Raw genomic sequence first — 17,837 nt, forward strand, 5'->3', positions numbered from 1 at the left:
TTGAAGATAGTTTCAAGAGACTGGCTAGGCTACAGTATGATGCCGGGGCTGTAGACAGTGGTGAGTTGTTAACTTGTTCCGTGTGCCGCAAGTATGTCAAAAAGAAAAACAGAAACAACACGTTTGTCATTGTCGTGTTACTTCACAGTACAAATACGCGAGTCCTCTGCTGTGGTTGCGACAAGCATCCTTTATTAGATTAACTCCGTAGCAACATCACACGTATCTCTATCGCCCCTCCCGTACCTGCCCCTTGACCCCGAGTACGGTGGCCTGTACACTCTGTCGTATAACGCAAACGCACACACATTAACATAACACCACAGTCATCAGTAGTAAATCAATGAGATTGTGGACTCTGATGAGGACATGATTGAGGAGGTTTAAGTTAGGTTTACAAAACGTTCACATTTTATTATGTTCTGTTAAATCCTGCAAAGGGGCTAGAGTGAGGAGTCTGATGATTAGGTTAGGTTACAATTTAAGCTCAAGATTGACTTCAATCAATCAATCAATCAATATATTAAAATAATTTGGTTAAAATGTTACTCTGGCCTCTTATTTAAGTGTGTATTCTTTATCTACTTGAAACGTAATACCTTATCTACCTGAAATGTACTGACATTTTTTATATACGAGACACAAATTCGTTTTAGAATTTTTGGCTGGTAAAAAAATCTGCCTGGCTGATAGTGTGCAAGGAGCAGTTTGCGTGGATGTTTGTCGGCGGGACGAAGACTGTAAAGAAATACAGCGATTTGCACCACCAGGACAGCCGCAGCCACAAAATGAGGTCATTAATTGAGTTGTATTTTTTTAAATGATAAGGATGTTTAATAACCTTTCTAATCATAAAAGTTCAGTGCCCCCGAAATACAAAAAAGCCCCCGGAAATCAATTAAGGGGGGGCAAAAAAAGCCCTGAAAAATTAAAGTTAATTTCTAACCCTGCAGTACACCCTGTCCTTTATAAACGAAATACACTTAAAGGTGCCTAAATTATGCATTACTATATTTCATCACAATATAATAAATATAGCTATAGGCTACTGACACGGTCATTGTGATAATGTCAGTAGTAGCTAGCTGTATCTATTGTTTACACTTGAAATGTGTATTTTTATTTTGTGTTCATTTTTATTTTGTCACAATATTATTTGAAAATATTGTGTAAAATCAAACTGTATTTCTGAGTTGCAGCACTTAAAAACATTAAATGGACTGTTATCTTATTAAATTGTGGACATTTAATCATTCCCACTTATTAGACACTATTTCTGATGGTAAAATGAGCATAAAAAGCTAAATACAGAATTCTGAAATATTAAAACGGAAAAAACGGAATTTGGGAAAAAATAAAACAGATTTCATATGGCTCTACCTATAACTCAGCCTTTCAGGAATTATACCGGATGACTCCTAAACTATACATATATTCACCACGGGATAACGTGCAAACGTATGCATGAAAAAAGTATCTATTTTTTGCATGTCAGACGGAAGAAAGTCACATGACTATAGTATTGTCTCCATAGCTATAATATAGAATATAGATATAGCTCTCCAAACATAGTGACAGTGAAAATATGTTATGGAAACGTGGCACGTTAGCCACAAGGACCAGGCTAATGGCTGGCGCCCAATGTGTTAAAGATTGGGGGGGGGGGGATAATAATTTATATTCTCCTTTGGTTCATTACAATTTACTCAAGCATAGTAACAGACACAATAGACACACTGGGAATACATTCCCTGAGGCAGGGCCGGACTGGGGAAATAATTCATACCGGGAGATATAGCGCAAAATATAGCCCCAATCAGGCCACTTTTTAAGCGGGGGGTCTGGGGGTCCCCCACCAGGATTTTTTTTGTTACAAAGACTTAATTTCCTGCATTCTGGTGAATTTTAGTGCATGTGAATCACAAACTAATGAGCCAACAATTGCTTAGTACAATGTACTGTTATGGACCTCAAATAAAACTGTTGTGGCACTAGCAATGCTACTCTCTCCACCTTCAAAAAGAAAAAAGCAAGAGCACAACATATTTTTCTATTTACTATTATAATACAGTTAACCACTCTCTTTTTCTTTGTTTTATCCCTCTCTCCTCCACCCTCTCTCTTTCTTCCACTGTCCATCTTGACATCAACGTTAATTGACTTTCGCTCTCTGATCTCTACCGAGTTCCTCACTACCTGGCTCATTGCCTGGCTGTTATTCTGCATCTGAGTGCCGTCTGCCATTCCATTCGCCGCCTCCGCTGTCAATCAGTTGTATCGCCTGGTCCCGCCTCCACCAATCACAAGCGGCAGCACGGCTCCATTGTGTGTGTGTGTGATCCGCGTGAGGGAGAGAGTCAGATAGTTCTCCAACTCTGTCGCAGACAGTGAAATCCTGGTTGTTCCCCACCCACCTAGGTTATCTAACTATGGCGCCGTGCCGCCGCCACAACTAGAAACAATGACCTGGCAAAAAAAATTAAAAAAATTATAATAAATTTTTTTTTTTTTTTTTATAATAATTTTTCTTTTTTTTATCTGTGCAGGCCAGGCCACCGGGAAAACTCCCGGTGCTCCCGATGGCCAGTCCGGGCCTGCCCTGAGGTCCATAAATATCCCTAGATACCAAGAACATGCAAATGGTTCAAACACAGTTCACAATGTTTCCTTTCAAAAGAGACCAGACTCATGCATCTGCTATAAGTGGTTCAAGAGATAAATTGCTAATTACTTTGGGTATGCAATCGCCAGGCGTTTTATGCTAAATGTGCCCTCAGCATAAGGGGTTAAAAGTCGTTCCCCGCCTCTCTCTCTCTCTTATAAGGAGAGAACAGGATCCGTTTTAACACACAGGCCATAGCCACCTTTAAACTAACCAGTTTACGAAAGGCCCTGAATATAGGTATTTACGCAATTCACTTTTTTATAATCACAACGAAAACCAGCCATATCTTCAAGACATCTATCAAGACACAGCCAGTCTGAAAGTGAAGTTTTAGACTGAGATCACCACTTCAAGTCTCCACGATGAAGCAGCCGTTCCAGATATTCTTCTTGCTCTGCCTCATTGCTCCTACCTGCTTCGCTAAAATAGTCACTAGGTTCACTGACTGCATCAACTTCTTTGTTGACGGCACGGTGGCACCACAACTCCGGACATCCCAGGAATCCCGGACATCCCAGGAATCCTCCTTGACGGTGCCATCCAGGATCAGAATGTCTACAGTGGCCTCTGTCAGATGTGGCCTCTGTCAGAAAAGAATCAGTTTGCAACACTGTACGACACATCAAGAAAGATCCCAGTGTTTTCTGCCTACACCTACATGGGCAAGCATGATGGTTTGGGCAAGCATGATGATACAGTCAAGCATGGTAAAGCAGACAAGCATGGTAAAGCAGCCAAGAAGCGACCACCGTGGAGAATAGATGAGGTAACTTTTCATTATGCTTGTGTTGTTCAGTTGAATTTTATCATGAAATAAAAAAATTGTTTGGGGAGATATATTTGTATACATTTGCAGAGCTTGTAATTAGTATACAAAACACATTTATTATACATGTAATTATTATTATTATGACTTATTACTGCATTCCATCTTGCGTCATAAATCAAAACAATGTAGATGACATCACATCTACACTATCATCTACACTATATGAAACACTATCTGTTAATGTCATTATTACCTTGCAGCTTAAACCAGACAAACAAGCCACACTTGCAGACTACCTTGGTCAATCAGAGGATGGTTCTGAACACAAGGTCAACAGGGGTCACATCTTCCCGATGCAGCGCGCACACGATGAGGACTGTGCCATCTCAACCCCTGACCAATATCGTACCCCAAAAGATGCCTTTCAATGGGGGGAGCTGGGGGAACATGGAAACATATGTTAATAGCAACCTTATGAATGTATACTGCAAGGACAATAACGACAAACCCAAGGCCTATGTAGTGACAGGAGCAGTGCCTGGTGGGTTAATATGGTCTGGATCCCTAAGCTAATGTGGACAGCCTTTTGCTTGTTACAACAAAAAGCAGAATAAGTGGGTGTCCAAGGCTCACTGGGCTGATAATGTTGAAGAGGAAGAAGGCAACAAAGATCATTGAACCAAGATCCCTCACTGATCTGCACGAGGAACTGAAAAATCACTATCCTGATCAGAAGGGCAAGGTGTTTCCAGACAAGTGCCTGAATGGTTTGGATGGAATCCCAGATCCTGCTCCCACTTCAGAGGAGACAATAAGTAGCCATGACGACACTGTGTGTGACAGTGAACCAGACAATGTCGCTTGGTATACAAAATTGTACACTAATTAGGAAAACCTGCTCTATTATGTAAGGGATCATTGCATCCACTGTCACCACATCCAGCTAATCACAGTGAATAGTCTCACAAATCAACAATGTACTTAAACAATGTAATGAGTAACTGCAAAATAAAAAATTGTTTGAAGTGAATTTTGAGACAGGATCCACTGGTGTTCTATGACACTGCCTGGCCAGATGTGGTGGCAGCTTTGGGCCTTGATGGGCAGATACTGTAACAGCCTTATGCAAACACAACTGGAGACAAGCTGTTTCTAAAACCATGGGGAGACCTATTTCTGTTCATGCTATACAAGTTGCCTTTAATCAGCCCATGCCATTTCCTATTAAACATGTGTATCATCTGGCCATTTGTTTATTTTTGCTTTAGTCATTTTTATGTAGGAAATGTGTTATTGTTTTTATTTGCAGCATTCTTTGTGTGGTTGGCAATAGCTTTTATTTTCCTGTTAAATGTTGATTTCCAGTGTATTTCTTATTCAATAAACGAAATGTGAGCATAACTGAACAAGGAAGTCCTTCTCTTAATCTGAAGCTAGACTAGGTTACAGTCTAATGAAACAGATGAAGACGCTGACCACCAAATTAGATTTAAGACTATATAAGAGTTCAGCTAGAGACTAATGCAAGCATTCCTCATGTTAAATTAGAACAGCCTTTCCCAACCCCATCCCATTCAGGGTCCCCCGATATTAAAATTGGGTCCCTTGGCTGCAATTAGAAACTGGCCCCGGTAAATGTCCAAATCTCTATTTTTTTTTACACAGTACTGTATATTTGTATGTCTTTTATGTCATAAATGTCTTGGACCCTGATGTAAACATGAAGGTATTTTTCTGGTCTGCATCACTCATATCACTGGACTCTCACCACTGGATATTTTAGATATTTTATTAAGGATCCCCATTAGTTAGTGCCGTAGCAACTAGCTAGTATTCCTGGGGTCCACACACAAAAACACACACAACAGTCATCAAACAGTTCATATATAACAAACAATAAAACAGAAATTAATCAGTGTATAACTAGGCAAAGAATATGAATAGAAAATTTAACAAAACAAAAAAGACAAAAATAAACTACAAAATTATTAAATATACAGGGCCAATACAAAACATGCTCAAGGCAAAAACACAAATATATAAATACATCTAACTAAGCTATATTTTTTAATATAATTTAAGTTACATTTTTAAACACAATTTACTGTGGGTGGTATGAAGGTTACTAGGCAGGTTGTTCCAGCTAGCTATTGATCTATGAATAAATGACCGTTTTAATGAGTTTGATTTAGGATGAGGTAGTAACAACTGACCAGTTCTACACAGTAAAATTCGCAGTGTCAAATATGCAGTGTCAAAGTACATTGACTCTTTCAGAGTTATTACAACAACAGTTTGAGTAAAATGCAGACAGTGTTGGTGAAATATTTCATAGTTAATTGGCTGGTGTCATCACTACTCTGGGAAGCTCCGCCCATCTCCTTCTCTTGAAGAATGTCCAAGACACACCATTTTCTTCACGTCGCGGCAGAGGTAACTCAGGTAAGTTTCTCCCCCTAATCACATATTAATTAATTAATTCGGTAGCTACTGGCTTCCAGAAACTTGCAAGAGGTAATGTTAATGTTGTTAAATACAATGTCGAGGGGTGATTGTGAATTGTATAGTTTGGAAAAAAAGATCGGAAAAAACACTGGGATATTACCAAGCTAACATTGGCTTAGTAACGAACATTTGCACGCCATGTTCTGAGGTAAATTTGTCCTACAATATGAAATCAATTAACAGTTATTTGGCATTTGACCAACGTTATTCTTTTGTTAAGTCCACAGATTTCGGCGACAGCCAAGAGTAAGACTGCACGTGCGCCATTTCACGTTGAGGCCTTGAACGTGAGCCTTGCCCTTCGGTGAGTTTTTTCAAAGGTGTCTTGCTAGCTAATGTTAATGGGGAAATACCCTTTTAGTCGTTATGCCAATTCCCAACCCCCTTCCTGGTTGTTGCGCACTCCCCCCTACTGTTGGTCCGGGAGGCCGTTGACTGTCACATGCTTTCCTCCGACGCATGTGCAGCCAGCCAGCAGCCAGCCTGGCAGCGCAGATTCTCACTGGGAGGGTGTAATGTGTGGAAGCCTGGAAGGTCACACTACCTCCCTCCAGATCCTACCCTCGCTGTGCAGGCGCCCCGACCGAACTGTAGGGGTCGCTGTCCACAACGCCCAGGACCCACCCATCAGCTTTCCCACCCCTAACACTGCCAATTGTGTTAGTATGAACGACCAGCCAAGTTGATAGCAACGCCGAGAGCTGGATTCGAACCCAGCGTTGATGGCGAGCGCCTTGCCCACTACACCACCTAGCCGCCCTGCTAGCTAATGTTAATGGGGAAATACCCTTGAATGATATAAGTAATCTGTACTATGAAATGGTGCGTTATGAGAGTGAGTGCATTAGAATGCATACAATATGGTTGATTGAGTTTAATGGAAAAAACGGGAAAAATGCAAGGAAGGCCCTGGGGTATGTTACCAAGCTATAGCTAACATTGGCTTAGTGATGAACATTTGTACGCCATGTTCCGAGGTAAATTTGTCCTACAGTATGAAATCAATTAACAGTTATTTGGCATTTGACCAACGTTATTCTTTTGTTAAGTCCACAGATTTCGGCGACAGCCAAGAGTAAGACTGCATGTGCGCTAGGGCTGGGCGATATGACGATATTATATAAATATCGGGTACAGTTCATTAACGATACACTTTTTCAACGTATCGTGGATATCGTGATGTTTTGCCCAAGAGGATTGTGTCGCGTCAATCTGTCCACACGTTACTCGTTCATATCTCAGCCTGTGCTGAGATATGCCCATTCCGCGGTCTGTTAATAAAGTTTTCAATCAGACAGATGTATGGAAAGGCTTTTATTATAACATTCGTTGTAGTAAAATCATTATGCCTCATTTAGTCATCCTGTGTGAAGCACTGGTCTCCTACTCGACGGCCGCGGGGAGCTAACGTTAGTAGCTTTGTTGATGTTTAGCACACGGGACATTCAGGAAGTCAAACGCTTGCCGATTGGTGCTAAGAACAGCAGGGCGGGTGCAAGCGGTGTGACGTCAGTGGCAGACTCGACTGTCAATCAAAATGATTATGTTTCCGTCAGAATGAATGAATGAAAACTGTATTAAAAGGTTGCAGAATGGGTACAATACAGTACAGGAGGATGAAGACCAGAAAAAGACTTTCGGCTTTTTTACATAAGGGTCCTCCATTTTCAATTCATCAAAACATTTAGAGACATACATATATACAGTAGTTTCATAAAAATGCTAAAATGCTATTTATTGATTGATTGATTTAAAACTTTAACATATTGCAGAATGGGTACAGTACAGCTCAATACATACAATTGTTAAGGGGATGCAGACCAGAGAAAGACTTTAGTCTTGTTTACATCAGGGTCCCCCATTTTCAATTCATCATATTTCATATCTAAATCATATAATATCTCATATGCAATATATAATCTAATAATCTAAATCTAATATAAAATGCTAAATGCATGGGTATTTTATTTTGTCTTTAATGTTAGCTTGCAAACTCAAATACTGTCTTGGTAAGCCTCATAATGAATTGTTTGGGGTAAAAAAGAAAAACATCGTGATGTGTATCGTGTATCGCCGAAAGGTCAGAAAATATCGTGATATCATATTTAGGCCATATCGCCCAGCCCTAATGTGCGCCATTTCACATTGAGGCCTTGAACGTGAGCCTTCGTGAGTTTTTTCAAAGGTGTCTTGCTAGCTAATGTTAATGGGGAAATACCCTTGAATGATATAAGTAATCTGTACTATGAAATGGTGTGTTATGAGAGTGAGTGCATTAGAATGCATACAATATGGTTGATTGAGTTTAATGGAAGAAACACAGGGAAAATGCAAGGAAAAGACTATTAAAACTACTATTAGACTAAGAGGCTGGTTAGTCGACTACGGCTCCTTTCGACCGATTAGTCGACTAATCAACTAATAGGGGTCAGCCCTAATAATTACTAGTACCTCCTACATTATTAATACATGAACTATATAATTACATAGTAGTTAATGTACACTTAAGTGTTACCAAATGTTCTCTCATAACATACTTGTATTGTGGGTCATTTTGCAATATTCAAACATTAAAATTCTACATAGTGCCCCAAGCATATCTTTTACACCTAGTCACCTACAAACACCTTTTCTAACACTCCCATTGCTCTAACCTGGAAGATCCTGGCTGTATTGGCTGCTCTGGGGTGTGTGGAGGAGTGGTTAAGTTCCTTAACACAATGGCGCCAAAGGACGTATATATCCGTGTTTCGATTCCATGCTTAAAGGACCGAAGGACGGATATATCCGTGGCAAGTTGTTTTGGCTTTTATTCCATTTTAATAACCTATTCAAGGTCGCCAAGCTGCACTGCAGATGTACCCTACTCTTTGAATTCGACAAAGTGCATTACCGGCCAGATCCTCTTAGGGGCGCTGTCGCGATAATGCAGTGTGCCCTGTGGCTGAACGGTGCATTATTTTTTTTGACTTTCAATGGAGTTTCCAGTTAGCTGGATTCTGGATGTGCGGATTTCACTATGCAATAAGGGGATTTATCATCAGCCAATGGCCATATCGATCTACCAGATGGCGATCGATAACGGGGAAATGCTCGGGGGGATCCAACCGGCTCATGGTAAGATATTTTTCACGTAAATTACAGCCCGATCGGGCCTCGTTATGATACTCAACCAGGCTATCAGCGTATGTGGCTACTTAGACGAACACGGTTATTGGTAATCAATAATAAGAAGCGACGTCCCCCGCCGCCCCCCCCCCCCCCCCTTTCATGCATACATGCTTGAGGATCGTGCTGATCATATGCAGTTTGAGTTTTAACTGTAGCTTATGTATAACGGAAATGCCATTGGATATAACGTTAGTAGCTATTAGCCCTTTATCTCGCCTTCCAGGAAATATCCTAGCCGGAATCCCGTATAATGCTTATATTCACTGCGCTATAAAATGAGAACGTATTGATGAAAAAAAATATTCTTTAAGCCATTTTGAAGGGACTGTTTATGGTCTCAATTGACAATGACAGAGACAGATAGCAATACTATAAAGTATAGATTTAGCTCTACAAACAGCCCCAAGTCTGTTTACATATGCTGGTCGTCTAGAGTGATAGACGCATCCCAGTGGCCGCCAATGTGTTAAGTGCTTCTCTTCTTGATTTTTTGTAAGCTGCTCTCCACATTTTACGCTTCTGCCGCTGTGCTCTTTCACTTAGGTGATAGGTGATTTCCTTTTAAATTTTTTCCTCTACATTCTTTCTCCATCTCTGGCGTTCACTCTGCAGGTATTTCTCCTTTCTTTCAGGATCAGCTTTTAGGCGTGCCCCATTGTCTCATCCTTTCTGCTGCTGTTGGTGCCATCACGGACTCACAGATGTCCGGATATAGACCCTTTTTGTCCAGTGACAAAGCACACACACACACACACACGGCAACATGAACATTACAATTAATATGTATCTGGCATAAGCATGTTGAAAAAACTCAATAATTAATTGAACTATTATTGTATAACTTCAAAATCAGTGTTAAAATCACAACCCTGTTGTTACAATCTCACAATCCCGTTACAATCAAACACGTAACAGGGTTGAGTGTATCAGGGTTATGATTCTTTGCACAAAATGGTTGCTACCTCACATGTGGTGAATACCAGGAGAGCACATGGCATGCATGATATTAAGAAATCATCTAAATAACAAAGAGCTATATTTTTTTCAAGTAACAGTGTTGAGTAATTATGCTTGACTACCATAATATTACAAGATAAATGACTGAAAACATAGTACAATGAGGTAGCTACTTGCCTGTTTCTGGTGTTGTGTTTTCCAAAAGACTTCAAAGTTGTCACTTCCTGTTTCACGTGCTTCTATGGATTGAACCATTATCTTTGTGGGGGGAGAATGCTCAGTGTAACAGGGTTGAGGGTTACTGAGGGACAGACTGAATAATGTTATTTTAATGAATAATTATTCATTTATTTTGAAATAAATATTAACCAGCATAACAGCACAGATGGATGTTTTATGTTCATAGAAAAAAGTATGGACTTTTTACAAATTTTCTTGGTCATATCCCAAATTCATTTTCATAGAATGCCACAAGGGACATGTCAAAATACATGGTGTCAACTGAAATAACAACATAATGCATAATAATAAAAAAAAATTACATTCATGCAATGTTTTTACACTTTATTAAAGAGGACATTGCAACTGAAATAAATAGCATTTCAAAGCACATTTTGGTAACTAATTAGATAAAAGACACTTAAAAACATCAGAGGGACTCAAATCGGACCGGATTGGTGAAATGACTCATTTACAGATGAAAACTATTTAAAAAACAAACATAGGGACAGGAAACTAAAAAGGACAATTCACAAAACCATTTAAAGTCAGTCAAAACATCTGCAGCCAGATGTGCTGGATTCCATATCACTTAAAGAAGGGTTTTTAAAAGCAACCAGTGAGACCAGCTCATGCTAATTCAGGTGGTTTTGTAGCCGATTCCAGGTGGAGGGAGCTGCATATCTGAACGCCCTTTTTCCCAGTTCAGTACGGACCCGAGGGACAGTTAGTAAAAATAAGCCCTGGGAACGAAGACCCTAACTGCCCATACTTCTTTGGAGAATGTACATCTGTAGGTAAGTTGGCAGCAGTCCAGGGATAGCCTTATAAATAAGTCTGCGGGTGGACAGGGCAGACCATCGCACCGAGAATACAAAGTACAGTGGTGAGTAAGGACTTTAAAATGTTTGATGAATCTCAGTGCTCCATGGTAGACAGAATCCAGTGAGTGTAGGCATTTCGAGGATGCATGCATGTAAATAACATCACCCTAGTCCAGCACAGACATACAAGTGGCAGCAACCAGCCTACACACACATCCACACTAACACTCACTTTAGACACTTTAACACTACATTATATTTATCCATTTATTAAAGAGATTTGCACTACATTCATACCTCATTTGCACCTTACCTTAAAGTTTTGTACCTCAGTCTGCATTTGTACCTCATTGTACTTAGGTTCTACTTTAGATTGTATTGTATATATTTATTCCTCTTTTACTTAATTATTTACTGTATGAAGCACTCAGGGGCTCATACAGAACCGAGCATTTCACCGTAAAGTACATGTATTTTATATGTGACAAATAATAAACAAACTTGAACTTGAACTTGCTTTAACCATATACATGATGTTGGCTGTATGCACACAGTCCAGGTGCAAAATAAGATAAGTACATACAGGTAGAAAGAATTTTCGAACCTTTCAGAACTCATGGAAATGCTTTAAAAATGCACATTTAGTTGCTATATATCAAGACAAGACCTCAGAATTAAAAAAATATCTGTCCAAAGCGACGATTTAGTATCCAATGGTAGTGTGACTTTTGGAACACGGATTGCACCTTTAAAAAAAAGGAAAATGTTAAAAACTGTTGAAACTAAACCAACGCCCATTCCTTTTATATACTGCACAGCGTTGGTTGGAAATGGACTGACCCATGCAAAATGACCCGAGGTGGTAGTTGACTAATGACATTACAGATTCTGGCCCATCTAAAATAAAATGACGAGGCTAATCCACATCATATCTGGGTGGGTGGGGTGGGGGCAGTGCAGTCATTTCATAAATCCCTCTCGTGTCTTTCTTGCGAAGGGCCCTGTACTCAGTGGGCCCACGCTGCTCGTGGTAGTAGTGGAAATTGCCATCAAGACACCGGCCAGGCGAGCATTAGTGAGATAACTTTTTATTGACGTTCCCTCTGTGTGGGACGTAGGCAGGGGCTGAGGAGCTTAACCCTTTCATTGCCGCACTACCAAAACGGTTAACTGCGACAATACACAGGAGGTTAACCCTTTCACTGCCACACTAGAGAAAGTTAACCATTTACTATCACACTACCGACGGTTAACCGTCGGTAGTGTGATAGTAAAGGGTTAACGTTCTGTAGTGTGGCAGTGAAAGGGTTAATGAAAGATGATGTCCCAAGATGATTCTCACTGGGCCACATAAGTATACTATGCAGTCATTCCATTCACTGTAAAGCACTTTGAACAGAATCTACTTCTACTGGCGCTGGATAAATGCAGCCATTCATTGGTTGCAAAGTCTGCTGCAGGCAGCTTGGTCTCTCTCCATTCAAGCACACGGTCAAACTAATGCACAAACACCCAAGTCAAACTAATGGACTTACCTACTATAATTCCACAGGCACTAACCAGGCCAATCTCTTTCTTCAGAGCTACCTCGGACCCGGAGTGGCAGTCCCCATCCTCGGGTTGTGCGTCCCTCTCGGACCCGGAGTGGCGGTCCCCATCCTCTGGTTGTGCGTCCCTGCCGCTGCCGGCACGCTTCCTGGGACTGTCGCTCATCAGTCTTACAAGGAGCCCGTGCCTCTTTGTGCACAAACAAAAGTGCAGGGCAGATTATATGGATCACTGAAAGTTAAAAAAAAAAAAAAAAATCTAAACCAGGATGTGGGTGGAGTCATTTGATTTTAGCCAGGCACTATTCCAAATAGCAAAAGTCTATATTAAAGAATCCTCTGAAATAAAATACAAATATTTTGCCAACGTATATGTAGCAGAACTAAAAGCAGCATCTGGGACTCATAACAGGGCTAATGGTTCACCCTCTTGTGTTGACGACACACTGGTTTTATAATTAGAACAGCTACATCACAGCATTAACCCTTTCACTGCCACACTACAGAAGGTTACCCCTTTACTATCACACAGCATCGCCGTCTGTTGTGCGATAGTAAAGGGCTAACCTTCTGTATTGTCTGTATTGCCCCACCCAATGGCACCTGCTCTAGGTTTAAAGTCATCAAACCAGCCCCACCCAATGGCACCTGCTCTAGGTCTAAAGTCACCAAACCAGCCCCACCCAATGGCACCTGCTCTAGGTCTAAAGTCACCAAACCAGCCCCACCTAATGGCACCTGCTCTAGGTTTAAAGTCACCAAACCAGCCCCACCTAATGGCACCTGCTCTAGGTTTAAAGTCACCAAACCAGCCCCACATAATGGCACCTCTAGGTTTAAAAAAGTCACCAAACTAGACCCACCTAATGGCACCTGCTCTAGGTTTAAAGTCACCAAACCAGCCCCACCTAATGGCACCTGCTCTAGGTTTAAAGTCACCAAACAGCCCCACCTAATGGCACCTCTAGGTTTAAAGTCACCAAACCAGCCCCACCTAATGGCACCTGCTCTAGGTTTAAAGTCACCAAACCAGCCCCACCTAATGGCACCTGCTCTAGGTTTAAAGTCACCAAACCAGCCCCACCTAATGGCACCTCTAGGTTTAAAGTCACCAAACCAGCCCCACCTAATGGCACCTGCTCTAGGTTTAAAGTCACCAAACCAGCCCCACCTAATGGCACCTGCTCTAGGTTTAAAGTCACCAAACCAGCCCCACCTAATGGCACCTGCTCTAGGTTTAAAGTCACCAAACCAGCCCCACCTAATGGCACCTCTAGGTTTAAAGTCACCAAACCAGCTCCACGTAATGGCACCTGCTCTAGGTTTAAAGTCACCAAACCAGCTCCACCTAATGGCACCTCTAGGTCTAAACTAAGTCACCAAACTAGCAATTCGTTACACATTCAATAAATTGGCTAAGTGGAAGCATTCCAAATTCACAAATGGAGATATTTAACCAATAAGGAATTCGACTTTGGTTTGTATAATTAATATATCCCATTAGTAAATTGCAGTAATTAAAAAGCAGTGGCCCACCTCTCCACTTGTAATTAATATATCCCATTAGTAAATCTCAGTACTTAAAAAGCAGTGGCCCACCTCTCCACTTGTAATTAATATATCCCATTAGTAAATTGCAGTAATTAAAAAGCAGTGGCCCACCTCTCCACTTGTAATTAATATATCCCATTAGTAAATTGAAGTAATTAATAAAAAGCAGTGGCCCACCTCTTCACTTGTTTTTTTTTTTTTTTTATTATTATTATTATCTTTTTCCCCCTCCTTTTTCCTCTGATTTTCTCCCATCCCAATGTTAGTTGTTATGCCAATTCCCAATCCCCTTCCTGGTCGCTGCGCACTTACCCCCCACAGTCGGTCTGGGAGAGTGGAGGCTATCAATCACGTGCTTCCTCCGACACACGTCTAGCCAATCAACCGCTTCTTTTCACCTGGCAGCGCGGACTCTCACTGAGAGGGCGTAGCGTGTGGAAGGATCACACTATCCCACTTAGATCCTATCCGCGCTTAGCAGGCGCCCCGACCGAACTGTAGGAGTCGCTGTTTACAACGACCCGGACCCACCCCGCCAGCTTCTCCCACCCTCTAATACTGCCAATTGTATTAGTGTGAACGGCCAGCCAAGCTGGTGACAACCCCGGAGCTGTGAGCTGGATTCGAACAGGAGAATCCAGCGTCTCCGGGGTTGGTGACGAACGCAATCTCCGTTACGCCACCTGACCGCCCCCCACCTCTCCACTTGTAATTAATATATCCCATTAGTAAATTGAAGTAATTCATAAAAAACAGTGGCCCACCTCTCCATTAGTAAATTGCAGTAATTAAAAAGCAGTGGCCCACCTCTCCATTAGTAAATTGCAGTAATTAAAAAGCAGTGGCCCACCTCTCCATTAGTAAATTGCAGTAATTAAAAACCCACCTCTCCATTAGTCAATTGCAATCATTAAAAAGCAGTGGCCCACCTCTCCATTAGTAAATTGCAGTAATTAAAAAGTTAAAACCCACCTCTCCACTTGTTGCAGCAACTTCGACAAGGATCCACCTGAGAGCTCCCTGCTATGTGACCGACTTCCGGTTCGCCATCACGCTGCCAGCTGGGCTCGTGCATAGATATCTATATATAGATATCTATGGGCTCGTGGGCTGCGATCAGGAGCGTTATTTTTTTTCCGTAGCCGCATTTCTGGCAGACGCTCTCTGATTGGCCACTGATGTTTGCCCAATCGCGTGACGAGCTGTGTCTTTGCCCATTTCCGCGTCGAACAGCTTGCAAACTACCTGACGTTCTATCGCCATGCTCTAAGACAAACTCTAACCTTAACCAACTTCGAAAGAATGCCTAAGCTTAATAACGCCGATCAGGAACAATGTGACGTCATCACGCTGCGAGCTGCGATCAGGAACACTTGTTCAAGATGGATTTCGGTTTGCCTCGACTAGTAGACGAGAGTAGCCGAGTGAAGCCGGGGGAGGAGTTAAGAGGGCGGACACTGCCGATTTCACGAGAGCCTCTCGCCTAGTCTCGCGCGGCAGATACGCTTTCACGTCACCACACACACATTACACACCTGTCCAGCTCATTATAATGCAATGGCCGTGTGCAAAATTAGATCAGATTCAAATGTACAGCACACCATATACTGCTACAGTGGAATATACTATTCATATACCATAATGTATACAATCTTGTTGCGCGCTCCTGGCCGCACGCACACACAACACACTGCTGTATGTGTGTGTGCGTGTGTGTCTGACAGCTTGAAGTTTATCATGATGATATGATGATAAGTTGATAACGCATAACATAATAAAGTTTTCAATCAATCAAACGTCTCATAGCTCCCTGGCTGTCACATGGCTGGTGACTGACAACTTTTCTGAGCCAATAGGCGCTTTGCGCGACCGTAGCAAGTCGCTTCCCAGCCGGGAGCAGCCGGCTGAGAGGTACTGTGGAGCCTCGCTCTGAATGCTGCGCGCGGCTCGCTCCCGCGGGAGTTCCGCGCCTCGCCTCGTCAGGTTTTCAGAGCAAATCGGACAACATTCTAACCGTCATGCAACGCGCTTGGCGAGGCCGTAGTAAAACCTGCGCAGATCTGCGTCCGCCTATCCCATCTTGAACAAGCCCCGGTGACGTCTGCTCAGAAAAGCTCGTCCGTTACAGCCAATCAGTGTGGCCTAAATTGGCAACATACTCCGAGCCCCACCCACTGACTCAGTTCAATGTAAATGTCCCTTGTTGTTTTATTTTAAAGCTGGCCTGCATAACCCGTCACAATTTAATTGTTTTTATTAATACTTTTTTCATAATCAGCAACTGTGACTGGCTAAATACTTCTATTCAACACTGTAATATTCCGTTTAATGTCACTCTTAGTGTCTATACTATAGACACTAAGAGTGACCCAATAAGCAGTCGCCCGATTCTATCATTCCCTATAGACTATAGGGAATGATAGAATCGGGCGACTGCTTATTGGGTTACCGTTTATTCACACGTCCTGGGCAGCAATCGGCTTGTTCGAGATGGATTTCGGTTTGCCTCGACTAGTAGACGAGAGTAGCCGAGTGAAGCCGGGGGAGGAGTTAAAAGGGCGGACACTGCCGATTTCACGAGAGCCTCTCGCCTAGTCTCGCATGGCAGATACGCTTTCACCGTTTCATGTCACCACACACACATTACACACCTGTCCAGCTCATTATAATGCGATGGCCGTTTGCAAAATTAGATCAGATTCAAATGTACAGCACACCATATACTGCTATAGTGTGGAATATACTATTCATATACCATAATGTATACCATCTTGTTGCGCGCTCCTGGCCGCACGCACACACAACACGCTGCTGAATAATTCTGTTTTGCATCAATATATATATGTATACTGTGTATATTGAGGCAAAACAGAATTATACAGTATTGAGGCAAAACAGACGACGCATGTGTGTATGTGTGTGTGTGTGTCTGACAGCTTGACGTTTATCATGATGATATGATGATAACGCATAACATAATAAAGTTTTCAATCAATCAATCAATCAAACGTCTCATAACTCCCTGGCTGTCACGTGGCTGGTGACTGACAACTTTTCTGAGCCAATAGGCGCTTTGCGCGACCGTAGCAAGTCGCTTCCCAGCCGGGAGCAGCCGAGTGAGAGGTACTGTGGAGCCTCGCTCTGAAGGCTGCGCGTGGCTCGCTCCCACGAGAGTTCCGCGCCTCGCCTCGTCAGATTTTCAGAGCAAGTCGGACAATATTCTAACCGTCATGCAACGCGCTTGGCGAGGCAGTAGTGAAACCTGCGCAGATCTGCGTCCGCCTATCCCATCTCGAACAAGCCTAATAGGCTTGTTCAAGATGGGATAGGCGGACGCAGATCTGCGCAGGCTTTACTACGGCCTCGCCAAGCGCGTTGCATGGCGGTTAGAATGTTGTCCGATTTGCTCTGAAAATCCGACGAGGCGAGGCGCGGAACTCCTGCGGGAGCGAGCCGCGCGCAGCATTCAGAGCGAGGCTCCACAGTACCTAGGCTTGTTCAAGATGGATTTCGGTTTGCCTCGACTAGTAGACGAGAGTAGCCGAGTGAAGCCGGGGGAGGAGTTAAGAGGGCGGACACTTCCTGCACGAGAGTTCGAGACCGTTCTGCTCGCCCAGTCGTAATGACAC

At 42.4% G+C, this 17,837-nt stretch overlaps 1 protein-coding gene across 1 annotated transcript in view; it reads right to left on the bottom strand.

Moving 5' to 3' along the window:
- slc7a8b (solute carrier family 7 member 8b) overlaps nt 1-12,823 on the bottom strand; it is a gene marked incomplete at its 5' end in the record, with an annotated part of 137,784 nt that extends 124,961 nt beyond the window's left edge. The window contains one exon of the mRNA XM_084312099.1: nt 12,646-12,823. Within this exon, the coding sequence (XP_084168225.1) occupies nt 12,646-12,823 (178 nt within the window). The remainder of the gene's footprint in view (nt 1-12,645) is intronic.
- Nucleotides 12,824-17,837: the final 5,014 nt, after the last annotated feature.

Source organism: Notolepis coatsorum, assembly GCF_963971535.1.
Source record: "Notolepis coatsorum genome assembly, chromosome: 4".
NCBI classification, from domain to species: domain Eukaryota; kingdom Metazoa; phylum Chordata; class Actinopteri; order Aulopiformes; family Paralepididae; genus Notolepis; species Notolepis coatsorum.